We start from the raw sequence: 18,061 nt of genomic DNA on the forward strand, positions 1-18,061 counted from the left end.
TACCGACGGCAACGGCTCTTTCCTCGGAATTTTTAAAATCTCCAATGGCTCTCCAACGGCTATAATATATCATCAGATATTCGTCGGTGTTTTTCTAGGAATATGTCTTCCTCGGTATTTCATCGGTATATTCCGAGGAAATTCGTCGGAATATTCCGAGGATCTCATTTTCCGTCAGAATGTCCGTCAGAATTACGATGTTTTCTTGTAGTGTTTAGTTTTTTATTTGAATTTTAATTTTTAATAGTCTGATCAATTAAAAGAAGACACTTGTCTCTAAAATTTTTCAGTAAGTTCCTAAAAGTTCATTTTTTTAGAACCGATAATTTCTTCATTTGTAACTGTATTATTACTTTTAATTTTTTTATTAACTAAGGATTTACTAGCATACCGCCGTTGGTCATGCTCTTAGAGGCATAGGGGACGTGCGGTCTTGACCGCACACGAGATAAATATAATTCCATACAGTTACCGTAGTTACCAAAACAGTACACTTACCGTGTGACATAATCGTTTGTGTTGTTGTTTGCATAGAAATTAAATACTTAAAACAAAGGCAGTCTACGAGGTTGTTTTCCTGAGACGATCATATTTCAGTAAGCTCTACCGTGGTATCTCTCTCTCTCTCTCTCTCTCTCTCTCTCTCTCTCTCTCTCTCTCTCTCTCTCTCCATTACATGTCATACATCTCATTCACACGTGTTCCAAACGTGGAAAAACTTTGAGCAAATACAAGTAATATATATCAAACCACTCATAATTAGTTAGGTCATATGAAATGTCAATTAATAATACAAAATTATGAATTGGCTAATAAATTGTCACGATGTGCTTGAAGTTCTTATTCAGCTATATTTTAGCCTATTTTATATTGATTTTATATCTTCAATTTGGTTTTTGGATTTATTTTTAAAATATCATAGTGACCAAAAATATGAATTAGAGAAGAAAAAATGATGTAGTAGGCCCTAAAAGTTGTGTGTTTAAAATAATGGTTATATATTATGAACTGTAGTACTGGTCATTATGTCAACCATAGATATAGATCATCTGAAAACAATAGAGAAGAAATCTATTACCTTTTAAACAGTAAAAGAAAAAATGACGTAGTAGGCCTAAAAAGTTATGTGTTTAAAATAATGGTTATATATTATGAACTGTAGTACTGATCATTATGTCAACCATATATATTGATCATCTGAAAACAATAGAGAAGAAATATATTACCTTTTAAACAGTAAAAGGTTTTTAACTAGGATACACAAAATATAATCCTTTAATATATATTTTATTATGTTACTGAAGTAGATTTTCAAAATGTATTCACTTGACCAATCAGAAATCGTATATGACGACGACATACCCTCCTAATATTTTACCGTTGTATCAATTTATAGATGAGCTAAAATTCGATATATAGATAAAACATTAAGTTTGTTGTAAAAAAGGTCGTAAAAGACAAGTCGAAGTTTAAGAAAAGAAAGGTCGTAGAAACATTTTTAGAATTTTTACAAAAAAAAAAAAAAACACTTTTAGAATATATTTTTAAGTATACCATAAATCTCAAGCCCAAAACAACATCGGTAGATAGACTCCAAGAATCAACCATATATCAACACGTGTCACCTCCACGGACTTCAAACTCCATTGTCTCTGTGTGTTTGTGCTTGGCATGCTTTGCTATATAACAGACTCAAAACTCTCCTCCTCTCTTAGCATTCTCTCTCTCTCTCTCTCTCTCTCTCTCTCTCTTTCTTCTTATTCATCTTCATTAAACAATGCGCATTCTCAGTGGCATTCTCGTGGTTTACTTAATCTCCACTCTCCTCTTTGGTCAATTAATCTACGTGGCACGAGGAAGATTTCATTACCACAAGAGACGCGGTCTCTCGGATCCTCCTCCTCCTCCTCCTCCAGCTGTAACCGCTAACCCACCTCAAGTCCCCTCTGACCCGTACCCAAACCCGAATCCAGACCCGGCTCCAGGAGATTCAGACTCGGGATGCATTTTTGACGTGACGTCGTTCGGGGCAGTAGGTGATGGCTCGTGTGACGATACGGCAGCATTTAAAGCTGCGTGGAAAGCCGCTTGTGCTGTTGAATCCAGCGTTGTTTTAGCTCCTGAAGGCGGCGTTTTTAAAATTACTTCCACTATTTTCTCTGGTCCATGTAAACCGGGACTCGTCTTTCAGGTGAGCAATCCAAAAACGTTTCTTCTCTTCCCAGGAAAGAAATATTTTAACGAACAAACAAAAAAAATGTTTCACCTCCGTATGTGAGAGTCGTGTTAACAAATTGATCAAAAATAATCACAAAAATCGATCAATTATTTTTTAAAATAAAAATAATCTTTTTCAATCAGTATAATAGTAACCATTTTTACTTAAATTTGGTTAGCATGTAATTTTCTTTTCAGTACATGATTTTCTTTTGTTGGGTTGTGAAGTTGGATGGAGTGTTGATGCCTCCGGATGGACCAGAAGAGTGGCCAGAGAAGGACAGTAAAAGTCAATGGTTAGTTTTTTACCGCCTCGATGGTTTCACGTTTGCCGGCAAAGGCACCGTCGAAGGAAACGGTCAAAAATGGTGGGACTTACCTTGCAAGCCTCATCGGGTAATTATTTTCAAACCTAGCTATAACTTTCGCCACTTGCAACTATTTTAACAAACTATATTAAAAATATATGATTATTTATTCTCTTCCATTTGGAAAAGATTAATGTTTTTTAAAATTATTTCATATATGAAATTTTAAATTTATGCATTTTATTTGCTAATAGGGATGAATTGTAAACTTTGAAATATATTTAGTTACTATGGATTTAAATTTATTGAAAATATATTAAATCATAGTTAATGATATACTTACAATCAATTTTTTTTTCTAAATATGTATGAAATACTTAAGAAAAATCTGCTATTTGGAATCTGAAAATATTAAATTTGTAATTCATGACCGTGAGCCCGTGACAAAATAGAACATGCGACAAGTAAACCGTACTATTATTCCGCTCTGATTTACATATATAGATATTTGAAAGAAACAAGAAATAAATTAAAAGATTAATGCGTGTTTATCGTTTTCAGGGACCAGACGGATCATCGTCGTCCGAACCATGTGTTAGTCCAACTGTAAGTCGAATCTAATCCGAACCAAATCGCTAAATCTAAAAACCTGTTTAATTTGGTCGAATGACCACCTTCATTTTTGCTTTTGTAGATGATCCGGTTCTTCATGAGCAACAACATAGAGGTTGGAGGATTGAGAATCCAAAACAGCCCGCAATTTCACATGAAATTCGACGGATGCGAAGGAGTGTCAATCAACGATATTCAAATCTCATCTCCAAAACTAAGTCCTAACACCGATGGTATCCATCTCGGGAACACCAGATCAGTGGCCATTCACAACTCTGTCGTTAGCAACGGTACGATTTTCTGTATATTTATTTCTCTAGTCGAATATTATTGAACGTGACATGAGATTCTATAAAAGTAGTAACAATCAATAATGTAGCATTGGAAACGTATTGTAAATTAATCGGGAATGAAACATTGAAACAGGGGATGACTGCATTTCAATTGGAACTGGTTGCTCAGACATTGACATTCAAGGTGTCACTTGTGGGCCCAGTCACGGGATCAGGTTTCTCTCTTTTAATTCTTTTTGTACAAATTTTTTTTTTTTTTTTTAACTTTAATTTGATTTAATTTTTTGAATTGATTACATTTTTTCTTGAATTTGCACCCTTAGAAAAAGAATTGATCCCACAACGAAGTCTGTTGTCTCATAGATCACGGATACTAGCTGAATGATCTACTGAAAATCGAATTTTGGAACTACTTGACAAGAAATAAATAATATAAACATTTCAGAATTTGGTTAAATATTTTCTATACAAAATTACAATTTGTAGTAATTCGAGTATGATTGGACGATTACTATTTATTTATTTATTTATTTATTTGATCAACGATCTAACTATTTATTTATTTGTGTTGTTTGTGTTTTATAAAAAAATATTTATTTTGTTTGTTTGGTAAAATAAGATGACAACCGCGAATAGAGGGTTCTAATCGGTAATAATTTGTTGAAAACGCAGTATCGGGAGTTTAGGAGTGCACAATTCTCAAGCATGCGTTTCCAACATAACCGTCCGAAACACTGTGATTCGTGATTCTGACAATGGCCTCCGAGTCAAAACATGGCAAGGGGGAACTGGCTCTGTCTCTAACCTCTTATTCGAGAACATCCAGATGGAGAATGTCCTAAACTGCATCATCGTCGATCAATATTACTGTCAATCTAAGGATTGCCGCAATGAGACATCGGCGGTTCGAGTCTTCGACGTCCAGTACCGTAACATCAAAGGGACTTACGACGTCAGAAGCGCGCCGATTCACTTCGCATGTAGCGACACCGTCGCTTGTACAAACATCACAATGTCTGAGGTCGAGCTTTTGCCGGAGGAAGGAGAGCTCGTGGATGATCCATTTTGTTGGAACGCTTATGGGACTCAAGAGACGTTGACAATTCCGCCGATTGATTGTTTGCTTGATGGATCCCCGGTAGTGGAGGAAGGGTATAATTCGAATCCGGGTTGCTGATCTCGGGTAAAATTTAGATGGTTGTCAATTTACCACGTGATGAAGGATTGTTTTTAGTTGTATATGGGTCATCCCTTGTAGGGCTTTTTTTACTAGAAGGCTTATATGTGCGATGAGTTTTTTAGATGGGCTTATTATTATATGGTCCGTTATATTATCTATTCGTCATATTTGGGCTAATGGGCTTTTTAATAAATCTTTTGCAACGAGTAATGAAACACAGACGTTTCATACAGTGGTTTATAGGTAATTTTTCCAGTCGGTTTAGGTTTGGGTTTATGTCATTAATTTAACTTGGTTAAATCATAAACCATTAAAACCAACAATCATGTGCAAGTGAGCAACTATATTCAAATTGAGGAAAATTTGGTTTTAAACTTCTGGGATATAAAACAAGGGTGAAATATTATACGGATTGCTGTGAACGCTGTCTGTTAGGGGAAAATTTTCCCACAGATGGTAAAAAGATGCATGAACTCATGAAAAGATTATGAACTAGCAGTTAATATGATAGCAAGTGAAAAAAGGTTCCTTATAATTCTCGAGTTACTTAGAAAAGTTACCTATAATATGCAAATGCCATTGGAAAGATGGAAAATATTTGACGAGAAAAAGAAAATACTTGATCTCCAATTTTGAATACTGTTTGAGTTGAAAAATGACCAAACAGAACACCAACAACATACAAGGAAATGTAAAACTGGGAATTTCACAATTGGAAAAGTAAAACAGAAAAGTACTCAAAACGCAATAATTCTCCGGTCAAATCCAAAATAACCAAAACGCAACCACCAACCAACGATACTCTTTTTGGCGTTTGACATAATTGCGAAATCTCAAGTCACCAGTCAAGACTCTCAGCTATATAAACAGAAGCATCTCCTCATACGCCACATGTGGCATATATGATGAAGCAGGAGTATAATGCAGGGATTAACTTTTAGAAGATGATCAAATATAAGGAGACAGATGAGATAATAAATCAAACCAGGGGCTTATTTCTTCTGAAGTGAGCCGGGGTCCAGAGGAATAGTACCAACAGTTACAATTGGAGGAGACCCGGTAACTTTGATGGGCAATGATCCAACTTTGACAGTGTCACTGTCTTCAGAAAGAGGAGAATCAACCACTTCAGGAGGGTCGGTCTTCTTGACAGAGACAGAGGGGGATGGTTTAGACTTAGCTTGACTCTGGTTGAGGTGAGAACCAGTGGTTGGGTTGGAGTCTGTATCAGTCGGGCTAACGGTGAGAGAGGTGATCTTCTTTTGAATGAGAGTAGTAGTATCTTCTTTAGAACCTTCCTTTACGGTGGTCTGCTCATTCCCGTCTGATTTCGAAGGACCCTCCTTGGTTTCTGAAGAAGAGGTTATCTTGAAGGAATCCACAGAGTTTTTCTTGTTTCTGTCAGAGATATCAGGTCTGGGTACTGGTACAGGGCTAAGGAAGCTCCTGTATGGCAGCCTGTTTCTCTCATCGTGCATGACTCTCTGGCGGTTTTCGTAATACGCAAAATCATCAAGTAGCGAAGTCCTTTCCGCATGGCCTTTGAATATCTTTAGCACCTCCAGACCTTGTTTCATCATTATCTGCAGAACAAACAAAACCATAGCTTAGCTCTAAATATTACAATATCGAGAATCTTTTCAAAGCGAGTGTTAGCAGGAGAATTCACTCACCTCTTGTGTGTCTCGACTGTTGGTGACCGGCTTATTCTCATTGTTGTGTAATATGATGTGCCTGAAATAGCTATTGGGAACATCTTTAATAATGTGCCATTTGACAGGAAAGCTTCCACTCCATTTGTCTTGCTGCCAAAAATCCATGTCTTTCTCAAAAGAAACTGGACCAGTCATCTCAGCCATGCCACAAAACAAACCACTAGCATTGACCTAAAGAAGAAAAGCAACACATCACAGAATAAGGGACAAAAGTGTTAACACAAACAAAGGCAGCATATGCAAGGAAAAACTCACAGAAAAGAACAAGAATATTGGGCATTCACAAGACTTCTCGGTGGCTATTCTCTGAGCGTCTTCATATGCACTCTGCAACTTCTTGTTCCCATGCAAAGTAGACGACCAGACATTGTACTTGATGCTCTTGTGAACATCATCTTCACTATACGATTTAATCACGAAAAACTTGGCATTGGTGTAATCGATCCGGAGATCTTCTTTATTATACAGATTAGGATCGATCACAATGTTTCCTTCAGCGTCAGCATTTCCAGCTTTTGTTGTGTAAGCTTTAACAACAAGTTGACTTCTCGGTCCTTTCGATCTTGAACTTATATTTGCATGCACACCATACAGCTTGGGACGGGGATTGTTATTGTTTGTTGCAGTGGATGAAAGACCATTACGTTCAGGTGGAGGAGCAATGTCTAGTTGTCCAGATGACGAGACTCTGCTACTGGAAACAACGTCAACGGATTGAGTGCTAACAGAAATAGCTTTTCCCTGCAAAGATGAATACACATGTCCTCAGAATAATATTATATACTATATAAGGGTGTGGCAATGCCATCAGTAACAAACCACGCTTAGAACTATAAAAGCAAGTGTTTGAAGTTAAATCATTTCAGTATATTTTTCTCCTATTTCGTTAACATCCTATTATCAAACTATAATACCTGGAGGGCCGGAAATGGGGTAGAAACTCTCTTCTCTGTTGATAGTGGTCTGTTTTGTCCTCCAGGGTTAGGCCTTGGCTTCTCGGAGGACCTGCTCACAGAAGGGGGATTCCTCTGGATTCCATCAGCAGCTGAAGCGTTTCTGTTCCTGGACCCTCTCCCATCAGATCGACCCCTGTTAGCAGCTGAACCAGTCTCTACCAAAGAGTTCGCTGAGCTACTGGAGACGATATCAGGGTGAGCTGCATAGGACGACGATGCGAGGGTGGGGTAAGGAGGAAGAGGGTAGAATTGTTGGGAAGCAACGAAAGGAGAATCAGCGCCAGGGATGTAAGGATTGAAGGGATTGTAAGGAGACTGTGCATGTGCATATCCATAACTAGGAGTATAGTATATATAGGGAGAATTTTCATTCTGCCCACCCTGGATGGTAAAGGTGAATGAGAACAAGATCCAACAATAAATGAGAAGTCTTTATATTGGTTACCTGGTACTGGACTTGTGAACCATCCGCACCAAAAAACATCTGATGGTTCTCCCATTCGCCGGGCGACTCATAACCTGAATAAAAGGGAATATTCAAGATTGTTAGAAAGCTCAAAGAGTAAAAAAAACTGATAGCATAATGAAGACAAGAGATATATACCTGTACAATAATAGGCATAATTGGGATCAACGGGGTAATAGATGCCCTGGTCAGCAACAAAATCAGGGGCTTGGGCTCCCTCGGAGGTATACATTGCTTTCTTCTTTTTTCTTTTTCTTTTTTTTATTAACTTTGTTTCAATGGAGTTTGGACAAAAAACACCTGCAAATTAACACAAGACAACATGAACATTCGTAACAGCTGCTGTAACGAAATTAACTTATCAAAGCTCAGAGATTCTTTTGTAATACAATGTCCCCCGCACAAACAAATTCAAAATAATCTGAAATTGAACCGACAAAAAGAGCCCCAAAAACATTTAAAAATTAGATGGAAGGAAACCTAAACACCCAGAAAATCACGAGAACCGCTAATTAATTGAAATAATTCGGATATATACAGAAAACACGGGACGGGTAGCAGTAGGAGAAATTAGGCCTATCACCAGAAATTTGGGAGAATCACGACATGCTTAGCCTACCAAGTTCTTCGATTGATTCAAATAGATAGAAAGAGAAGAAGCGAATAAGGCTTTAGAAGAGACCGCTTACGAGTTGACAAAAAGAAAAGGGCAGAAATCTCTGCAGAATCGGAACCCTAACCCTAGAATAGAATGAGAGGAGGGAGAAGAGAGATTCGATAAATTAAGAGAAAATGAAAACCAGAAGACGCGCAAAGGCAGATTCCCCCAGGCTTTGATGGTGCTTAAACGCTGCGTTTTCAACCGGTGAATCTACTACTACTACTTATTGACTTGTCCCTTGAAAAGTCGATTTTACCCTTGTCGCTTACCAAAACCACGAATCTGCGGCAACAAAAACGGCGCCGTTTTCCTAGGTTTTCGACAAACAAAACCTAGAGGACATAATAACCAAGTAAATGTGTCATCAAACCGACTTTCTAATTTCAATTTTGACCATTCACATCCCTTGAACATTATTTGATAACTGCACTAACATTCATTCTCAAAAAAATATGGGAGATTTGCCAAATACGACTTAAATATTGATTCTAACCATAAAAAAAAACCAACCTAAAATGGTGGCAAACATGCTATTTAACCTCTATGACTAACCAAAAAACAGAAAGTTATTTTACAATTATGTATTTCGTAAGTCTATATATACGTTCTAAAAAGTCTAATGTATAGACTTATTCTGTAGTCTATGTCGTAATTTGATCTAATAATTTAATTTTAAAAATATATAAAAATAATTTTTGTGAAAATTTTAGTTATTCATCGATATAAGGGTTAATATGAAGTTTATAAATTAAAATTTTGTATAATTAAACAATTTAAAAGAATATATATTGATTTGGTAACCATGTGTTAGACAATGTTTATGGTTTAGCAACAAAAAGTTCTAACATGTTATGTCTTAAAGGGTTAGATTTTTAGGATTGAATTTTTTTCTTGATTTAAATTTGCATATTAGTGTTGAGTAGTTTATATTTTGTATATTTCGATATTTGATACAATAACTGAGACTTTTTGGTTATCAAGCAAACATTTAGGGTTTGGGTTTTGTGGTTTAGGGTTTGGTAGAATTACAATAAAGTTTACTTCACTGTAGACGTCTTTTCAGTCTATTTTAATTGCTGTGTAAAAAAATCATTTTTAAATTAAACTGATTTCTTTATGAATTAAAATTTTAAATTAAACTGATTTCTTTATGAATTAAAATGTGAAATCATATACTTTAAATATTAAAAATAAATACATAAATTTAATAAATCATATATTAAAATTATTAAAACAATAGAGAATAAACAACAATAATGAAATAATCATAGTAGATTTCGAAAAAGTCTACTAAGTAGACTTACAATAAAGTCTACTCCAAAATTTTAATTTTAGTAAACTTCAAAAAAGTCTACTCTATCGTAAATTTTAACCAAGTTGCAATTTTGTCTCTCTATATAAATGAAATTTACACAATATCTTTCTAAAATTAATGCACACATTTATAAATTCACTCTTACTTCTCTCTAAAACTCTCTCCATTCTCTCTAAAACTCTCTCTCATTTCTCTCTAAATTCTTTGAATGTGAAGATGAACTAGGTTCATTCATGATTATAACTTTCTACTCTAGAAATGTAAGTTTTAGATCTATAAATTTTAAATGTGTATTTTTTATGTTTATATTCAAATAAAGTTATAGATTCAAACTCTGTGCATTTACTTTCCTAGTTTTTATCTTATAAATTATACTTTTGATTTTTTTTTTCAGATATAAAAATATTTTTTCACAATTTCAAATGTACATATTTTTCAGATCTGAAAATTATTTGATATAGTAGACTTCTAATAGGGGTAACTTTAATTTTATAATGAAGTCTACAAAAAAGTCTACAAAAATAGGGGTGACTTTTTTTTTTTGTATAATGTTTTTTTTTCTCATAATTTTATCTTTATTTTGCAGGTATTTTCTTCCATAGTTTTTATCTCCTCCAAAAATGATAGATTTACATTTATAAATTTTAAATGTGTGTTTTGTATTTATATTTAAATAAAGTTACATATTCAAACTCTATGAATTTACTGTACTACTAATTTATCTTAGAAAATATATTTTATAATTTTTTTTCAGATTTAAAAAATATTTTTTTTCACATTTTCAAGTGTACAAATTTTATCAGATCTGAAAATTATGTGATATAGTAGACTTCGTCTACTAGCTTTAATTTTTAAGGAGACTTCATTAGAAATTGACTTTAATATTTTTATCTTATGTTTTTCATAATTTTATCTTTATTTTTCAGGTATTTTCTTCCATGGTTTTTATCTCTTCCTCCCAAAAATGTAAGATTTACATCTATAATGTGTGTTTTTGTATTTATATTTACAAAAAGTTACATATTCAAACTCTATGTCTATAATTTACTACTATCTTATCTTACAAATTATATTTTATAAAGTTTTTAGATTTAAAGTTATTTTCATGTTTTTAATGTATATATTTTTCAAATCTATTTTTTTTTCGGATTGAGTACACTGCAAATGAAGTCTACTAACTTTAACTTTTAAGCAAGCTTCAGAAGTCTACGCAAATATGATTTTAATTTTTTTCTTATATTTTTCTCATAATTTTATCTTATTTTTTAGGTATTTTCTTTCAAATTTTTTAAATCATTTTCCCAAAAATGTAAGATTTACATCTATTCATTTAAATATGTATATTTTGTTTATATAAAACTAAATTTATAGATACAAAATCTATGTGTTTTGGTTTGCTACTATTTTAGGTTAAAACACTATTTTGAAATATTTTACAGAAAAAGCTATTTTAAAACATTAGAAGTCTACTAGTAGGAAGTCTACTAAAATATGATTCTCATTGACTTTTTAACTTTCACTGAACCAATTACAACAATCTTCTTCATGGTATAGCACCATAAGGAAAAGAGAAGTGGGAAGCTGGCTGCGCACAAAATGAAAGAATCATCAGAAGGCAAAACATAAAAGTCCCTTGTACCCATTCCTTTTCATCTTTATTTGTTTGTTTTAGACTGAAGCTTGCAAACTCCTCTTGGTCTTATGTTTCCTGATACTGTAATGCTTCTATTGTCACTGTTAATACATTATAAACATGCGATCACATAATCCATCACTGTCAAATATGAGATTGTAGCGAGTTTAAGTTTTAAATCCCCTTGGACCACCACGTTTGGGTTGAGTATAAGATGAGTTAACATTCATGTAATTTAAAAGAAAAAGAAGAATAATCCGGTTCCAGCTCAGAGTCTGCAACAAATGATAAACACAGCTTATTTCTTAAATATAAAAAGAAATTACATTTTAACTGAGAAAGCTAAATTCGAGAAAAGATATCAGGTGTACACATATCACCATCCTACCGACTAATCAAACTCTCTTAACATCTAAACTGAAATTAGCAAAGCGGATCCAGTTAAGATGGATTTGAAAAGCTAGGCTACTATGGCCACTGTACATTGTCTTTGAGAAAACATCCTGAAGAGATTTAGCTGCTGATCATCTGCAAAAGGAACTCAAGACATGTGAGACAAAAATGTCATGGCGTACACCTGTGTTGGTAATAAAATGTTGCAGAGCCTGTTAACCATAAGTAACAACCAGACTCACTAAATCAAATCAAACAGAACCGCCAAAAGTGAAAAACAGACATTAACACCGCTGTAAGAGTGTCTTGTAGGTTTAAAATAGAGATTGGATTTACCTGTATTGGGAAGAAGACCAGCTGAACGAGACTTCAGGAGTCCATATCTCTTGGAACCGAGTGTGACTTGTCAAGAACAGTCTTGGTCTTATAATCAACAGCCTCGTTGATCTTCTGCTGAGGATCTTCACTAGAATCAATAAGTTGTTTTTTGTCAGATGACTTGCGCTTAGAATAGGTAACCAGTTTGACTACTCTCTCTGGCTTGTCTGCAGGCTCCTCATGATCCTTGTCACGAGAAGGTTTTGTAAGGTTATCATGATCCACCGCTGGCTCAGACCCACTTGATTTGCTGGTTAGACATTTGGATAAACTGGTACAGTCTGTGTTGAGCCCACCATTCACAGACCCCGGATCATTATTAGCACCATCGGTGGCTATGTCTTCCATATTAAAATCAACCATATCTTCAAGGGGTTCTGAATAACTGAGTTTCCTGGCTGAAAGTGCAGTCTTCTCAGCACCATCGGTGGCTATATCGTTCCCTGTGACTTCAGTTACTGCACTTTCTGGTTTCTCATCATATGTGATTTCTAATTCCACTGCTGCGTCACCAGTGGTGCTGCAGTCATTTACTCTTGGAGCCTCTTCTTCGCTTACGTTATTTGAAAACTCAAGAGAGTCGCTAGTTCTCTCTTTTTCTGCTCTCTCTTCCGAGATCTTAGTAGAGTTGGAGGCTTCTACATCATTTTCTTCTCCAGTTGTGGATTCAGACACGCCAGCAATTTCATCAACTGCCATTAGTTCATCTGCTGCCTTCTCTGTCCAGGATTCTATGGACTTCCCAGAATCAAGCACATGAAGATCACAAGCTAGTGGCGGTTCCTTGTCAATAACGTTAGGAGGTCTAGATTCCGGTTTGCCGGCTGCATCGAATAAATCTGTACTAATCTCTGCAGTCTCAGAACGGTCATGTTCTTTGGAAAAATCTTTAGTCTGCTCTGAAGAATCAACCATATCTTTATCATCAGATACTAGAGTTCCAAAAGTTGTAACTTCATCAACTTCCATCGACTCAGAAAGATCCATGGACTTATCTTCTACATTCTCAGATGATAATAAACTGTCTTTGTCATCAGGCGCTGAGAATGGTGAATCAACAGCTACAGAATTAGTATTGTTGTGTACTAAAGTTCCAGTTGAATGAATCAGGCCTCTATAGTACGCCTCAGCCTGCGGATGTCAGAACTCAGAACAAATCAAGAATAAACTAAAGAGAGATCAAAAGTTAGGAATCTCGTCATTAGCTGTAGAAGTACCTTTGGTCTCGGAGATACTGCTTCAAACACATGAATTTCAGGCTCCTCACAGTAGGGAGTTTGCAAGATTATGTAGGCACCTTTGTTGTTGTGTCTCTCCTCTGTATCCTGCATACAAGACAACAAATACTCACATAACCATTTGTTGAATCGCTAGAGCTTACTACAGGTTGAAAATATCACATTCAAAAATCCAATAAAGCATACCTGAAACTGAGGATGATCAGGAGCACTGAACAAAGTTATAAGCCCTTCATGGTCTTTTGAAAACCCTTCAATCATTGATGGAAGACCATCTCGTTGTGCCCTTTTGTGAGGGGCTTCCTTGCCTCTGATGATCAACTGCCATAAAAAGAAATCGCATCATGATGCTGAAAAAGTAACAGTTTCTTCAATCAAATTCTCAAAGCTTCTAAGTGCGATGTTTTTGAGGACTGAGTTTTAACAGAAACTGATTGATCTAACCTTAAGATCATTGTCTTGCAGGAACTTTGCAGTGCAATCAGGACCCCACAGCAAACCGATGCCACTCTCTTTGTTAAGAAAGAGGCCGTTATCGGTTGATGGATCTGACCAAAGAATGTCACCAGGAATCAGGTTTGAACCTTCAGCAGAAGGATTGATAACACGCCTTTTGACTTTAAATAAATCCTTCAACGAGCCAAGAAGCAAGGACTCAGATCTACTATCAGTCTCAAGAACACTGTTATCCTCTTGATTTTTCTGAGCTCGCTTGCGTTTCCTGCTTCGTTCTTGTTTATCAGAGAGAAAGCTTGGTACATCACGGAAAAGACCTCCATGAGCTGTAAATACCTTCCCACCAATCACAGATGCCAAAGGGAGTAACTGGAAGCATTCCAAGCATTTTTTGTAGACAATTGCTCCTTTATCTCCATACTTGGTTAATACTTCATTTTTGAATCCATACAATGATGTACAACTCTCGCTCTCGTGACTGCCACGCAGAACAAACACTCTATCCGGTAGAAACACCTAGCAGAAAATCACAAATATCAATCAAAAATGTGGTCTAATTTAATAGAAGTTGAAGGATGATATAACCTTACCTTCCATGATAAAAGAAGTAAGAAGGTTTCCAAACCCCATGCTCCATTGTCCACATAGTTCCCATTGAACACATAGAACTGATCACCATTTGGGAACCCTGCATCCTGCATAAGGAACAGCAAATCATGTAGCTGCCCATGAAGATCTCCCACCACAACCACCTTTGCTTTGTCACTGTCTATCCTAACGCAGTTTGGCTCTTTTCTCAGGATCTTGGAGGCAGAGAGAATCAGCTCATCCAGGACGTTAAAAGGCAGAACGTTTGAGAATTCACAAGCTGGGAGATTCCTCGATGACCAATCAAAGCCCAACATTACATCACAAATCCAACTGAAAGTAAGCTTGCCTCCCGTAGGCCAGAAAAGAGGCTTCTGGGATACTGATGGTAAAGACTGCTCACATCCTATATCCTGAACAGGTGTGATCCCTTCAGAAGGTTCGGCTAAGAGACCATCATCTATTTCCATTTCATTCAAAGGCAAGCAAACCATATCGCTAGACAGTGGCTTTTGCGACATCATTGTACGTGTAGGTTGAGATGACATCGGAAATGGTCCTGAACTTGGAGCTTGAGACACAGAGCCTATAATAAAGATAGTACCAAATTTAAAAAAGATAAGTCCCCACAAAACTAGTTAAAGAACACATCACCAAGTCACTAAGAAAACGAATTGTAGCCTAAACATTATTCTAATAGTTCTTGCAGAAACCTACCATTAGACAATGAGCCTAAAGGCGCGTTGAGTTGAAGGGCGCCTGCACACATATCAACAATATCTTGTAACGTTTGCCTCGCGGTGTCAACAGTAAGTTCCTCTTCAAGCGAAGACTTAGATCGAGCATGAATGGCTGCAACTCTCTGAACCTGGAATTATATATATTGGCTAATGAGTATAAAGCAAGGAGAAAAAACTTTAGAATCTAATGAAGCTGATCATTACAACTTACAAGCACTTGGAAAGCAAAACCAGTGGGTAGAAATTGCCCAGGGCGCCTCTCGTTCATAGGACTAATGATCCTTCTAGTAATTTTGCGGTACCACTCCATATAAGGATCGTTATAGTCCATTGGTCTACACTCTGGCTCACCGAAAGCAACAGATGACTCACGTGCTTCCCACAATCCAATGTGTCGGCTATGACGTGCTGACCAATCATATACTGATTTGCCTCTTTTGTCAATAGAATGAAGAGCCTTTTCGTTATCACAAGGTGCTGGAACTGTTTGGTGAAGACCAAACTGTCTAAGCACCCGATCAGGACGGTGCCACTCAACAACATCAAAACAAATTAAAGGTGCCACGGTTCGCCATATGTTCTGACCGCTAAGACATATAAGAGGAAGCTTTGCTAGAAGATCTTGAGTGTAAGGCTGCCATATGACCTACATTCACATTATTAAAGAAAATCTTACATCAACAACCGCATCAGAGATCTTTTGATAAACATTATCAGTTTGCCTTATGTGTATCATTACATTAACATAGCTTAAAGTGCTGTAAAAGATCAGTTTCATACCTGCTCATCTTTCTGCTGGTCAAATTGATCTCTGTAAAAGTCTAGTCCTCCACGAGGATTCTCTTTATGACTCAGAGAAGCTCTCCACCTAGTTTTCAAGCAGTTGTATAAGCGAAACCACTAATGAAATTAAATTTGTAAGAGCAAAACTGAACACAGTGAAGTACATGTCAATTTTACCTACAGCCTAATGGATCTGGCAAAGCACCATCTATGCCATCCATATACGAAGCGCCGACATCTTTAAGTCTTCCTGGACGGCCAACATGCAGCCGTTCCCACGCCCATAACTGAAGCAGAACAAGAGGACCACAAATGGTGGAAACAGTCCTCTTGCTCGCCCGACACAGCTCTCTGTAGAGAAGTGCTAGCGTTGCACTACCCCAGCTAAGTTTAGCCACTTCATCAAAGTCCCTTAGAAGAGGGAGAAACGTCAAAGCCACGTCATGTTTAGACTTATCCCCGTAAAGAAACCCACTCATCAAAGCTAATATAAAAGCCCTAGTGTGACACTTCAGCGTCTCGTCGTCAGGATCAGCAGGAAGATTCCGGAAATTATCACGCAGCCATGCTAAGGACACATGAGAACCATGTAGATCTCCAGGGCCTGGTCTGAGACCCAACAGGTCCTCACATAGATCGGCCCAGTTGTTTTTCGTGCTACCGGTAACCGCAGGTCCATCAACACGGAGACCCAAGAGTATATTCACGTCTTGTAAAGTCACTGTGATCTCTCCAGCAGGAAGATGGAAGGTATGCGTCTCGGGTCTCCATCTCTCCACCAGAGCTGTTATCAGAGCATAATCAAGCTGTATAAACGCAACCTTGTACACTCCGTACAGCCCAAACTCGATCAACTTCCGACACACAAGAGGCTCCAGAGGCCAATCTCGCATGCCTAATAATTTGTGCCGACATGTCAGTTCACGAGGAGGAACCTGAAAGCGAAGGAAAGGCTCAGTATTTTTATAAGCTAGACAAGAAAAAAAAAAGAAGAGATAAATGAGTAAAAACTACAATACACCTCATCTTCCCAAATAGCAGCTGATCTATGCTCATGTTGCCACACCAATACAGACTGATCAACAGGACCAGGGTCCAAATCAAAGCTTATTAGACTCTGCACCTCCATCTACATATATATAGCACATAACAGCAATACAATGATCATTATTAGTATACAACATAAAGGAACTATCTTTATGAACAGTCCCTATCAACACAACAAACCCAAAGCTGCGATGAACTAACTTGAAAGATAATACCGAGGAAAATCATGCTAATTACTCATATGCACAGACACGAAGAACTGAAACAAGAAACAGTAACCACAAAGAGACAAAAAACCAAAGTGTTTGTGATTAGAGTTAGAGGCCGTACCGGGGAGAAGCGTCTGTGAATCAACAACAGAGAAGCAGTAACGGGAAAACCACACAAAAAAAACGACGTTTGAAAAAACAGAGGAGAGGAAGAAGAAGAGAGCTTCCAGATCCGACAGAAGTTTTCGGCTTCTTCCCCGAAACGCTTTACCACTTGTAATCCTTCTAGGTCGCTCCGAGGATCTAATCTTTTCTTATTACGACGCCGTTTCGATTAGAACACTTTCGTTAGCCACTAAATACATTCTCGGCCCAAAACGAAAACTGATAACATCCCTTCGTTATTAAAAGAGAAGCAACTTTAAAGACCAACCATTCTTAAAAAAATTATATTTATTAGATACGGCCTGTGTGTTGCACAGGTCCTGCTTGATATTTTAATTTATGAAAACATTAAAAAAATAGATTTTTTAATTATAATTTTATGACTTTTTAGATATATTATGTGTGAGACTTATTTTATGAATAAGAATTTGTTTGTTACGTAAGTTTTGATTCATTTTATATTTTAATAACCAATGTGCATATGCGAGTTATTAGCTACCTTGTACCTAGGCTTAGACAAAATATCCATACTTTAATATCTAAATCGAACCTAATTCAAAAAAAGAAAGTAGAAGAAAATACAAAAAGATTTAAAATTGTATCAAGCCAATCAAATCAATAACAACGCCAAATGCATGTAAAAACTAATTAATTTTAATTATAAAAACATATAAGATTTTTCTAAAATAAAAAGAACTAATTTTCTTA

At 36.4% G+C, this 18,061-nt stretch overlaps 3 protein-coding genes across 9 annotated transcripts; 1 reads left to right on the forward strand and 2 right to left on the reverse strand.

Annotated features, from left to right (window-relative positions):
- The first annotated feature begins 1,710 nt into the window (after positions 1-1,710).
- On the forward strand, positions 1,711-4,842 carry LOC106403033 (polygalacturonase At1g48100). The gene is made up of 6 exons (XM_013843874.2): positions 1,711-2,191; positions 2,446-2,613; positions 3,087-3,131; positions 3,220-3,427; positions 3,564-3,645; positions 4,103-4,842. The coding sequence occupies exons 1-6, from the start codon at positions 1,778-1,780 to the stop codon at positions 4,605-4,607; spliced, it is 1,422 nt and encodes a 473-aa protein (XP_013699328.1). The 5' UTR covers positions 1,711-1,777; the 3' UTR covers positions 4,608-4,842.
- A 365-nt stretch (positions 4,843-5,207) lies between these two features.
- LOC106406172 (YTH domain-containing protein ECT4) lies at positions 5,208-8,614 on the reverse strand. 5 transcript variants are annotated; one of them, XM_013846782.2, is made up of 7 exons: positions 8,437-8,614; positions 7,886-8,047; positions 7,727-7,800; positions 7,240-7,662; positions 6,581-7,066; positions 6,284-6,496; positions 5,208-6,193 (listed from the first exon to the last, which is right to left on the reverse strand). In XM_013846782.2, exons 2-7 carry the CDS (start codon positions 7,977-7,979, stop codon positions 5,603-5,605), a joined length of 1,881 nt encoding a protein of 626 aa, XP_013702236.1. In that variant the 5' UTR covers positions 7,980-8,047; positions 8,437-8,614; the 3' UTR covers positions 5,208-5,602. The 5 variants fall into 5 exon arrangements, with proteins under 5 accessions (XP_013702236.1, XP_013702237.1, XP_013702234.1 ...); XM_013846783.2 differs by having other exon boundaries at positions 8,548-8,598; XM_013846780.3 differs by having other exon boundaries at positions 8,331-8,598.
- A 2,952-nt stretch (positions 8,615-11,566) lies between these two features.
- Positions 11,567-17,521, reverse strand: LOC106406237 (serine/threonine-protein phosphatase 7 long form homolog). 3 transcript variants are annotated; one of them, XM_022704753.2, is made up of 13 exons: positions 17,310-17,521; positions 16,954-17,061; positions 16,110-16,867; positions 15,930-16,017; positions 15,361-15,795; positions 15,127-15,277; positions 14,412-14,995; positions 13,810-14,337; positions 13,552-13,686; positions 13,345-13,452; positions 12,911-13,258; positions 12,086-12,859; positions 11,567-11,884 (listed from the first exon to the last, which is right to left on the reverse strand). In XM_022704753.2, exons 2-12 carry the CDS (start codon positions 17,059-17,061, stop codon positions 12,119-12,121), a joined length of 3,984 nt encoding a protein of 1,327 aa, XP_022560474.2. In that variant the 5' UTR covers positions 17,310-17,521; the 3' UTR covers positions 11,567-11,884; positions 12,086-12,118. The 3 variants fall into 3 exon arrangements, with proteins under 3 accessions (XP_022560474.2, XP_048617776.1, XP_022560473.2); XM_048761819.1 differs by having other exon boundaries at positions 12,086-12,504; positions 12,553-13,258; XM_022704752.2 differs by having other exon boundaries at positions 12,086-13,258.
- Between the last annotated feature and the right edge of the window lie 540 nt (positions 17,522-18,061).

The sequence above is a fragment of the Brassica napus genome, chromosome C6 (genome assembly GCF_020379485.1).
Source record: "Brassica napus cultivar Da-Ae chromosome C6, Da-Ae, whole genome shotgun sequence".
Lineage (NCBI taxonomy): Eukaryota > Viridiplantae > Streptophyta > Magnoliopsida > Brassicales > Brassicaceae > Brassica > Brassica napus.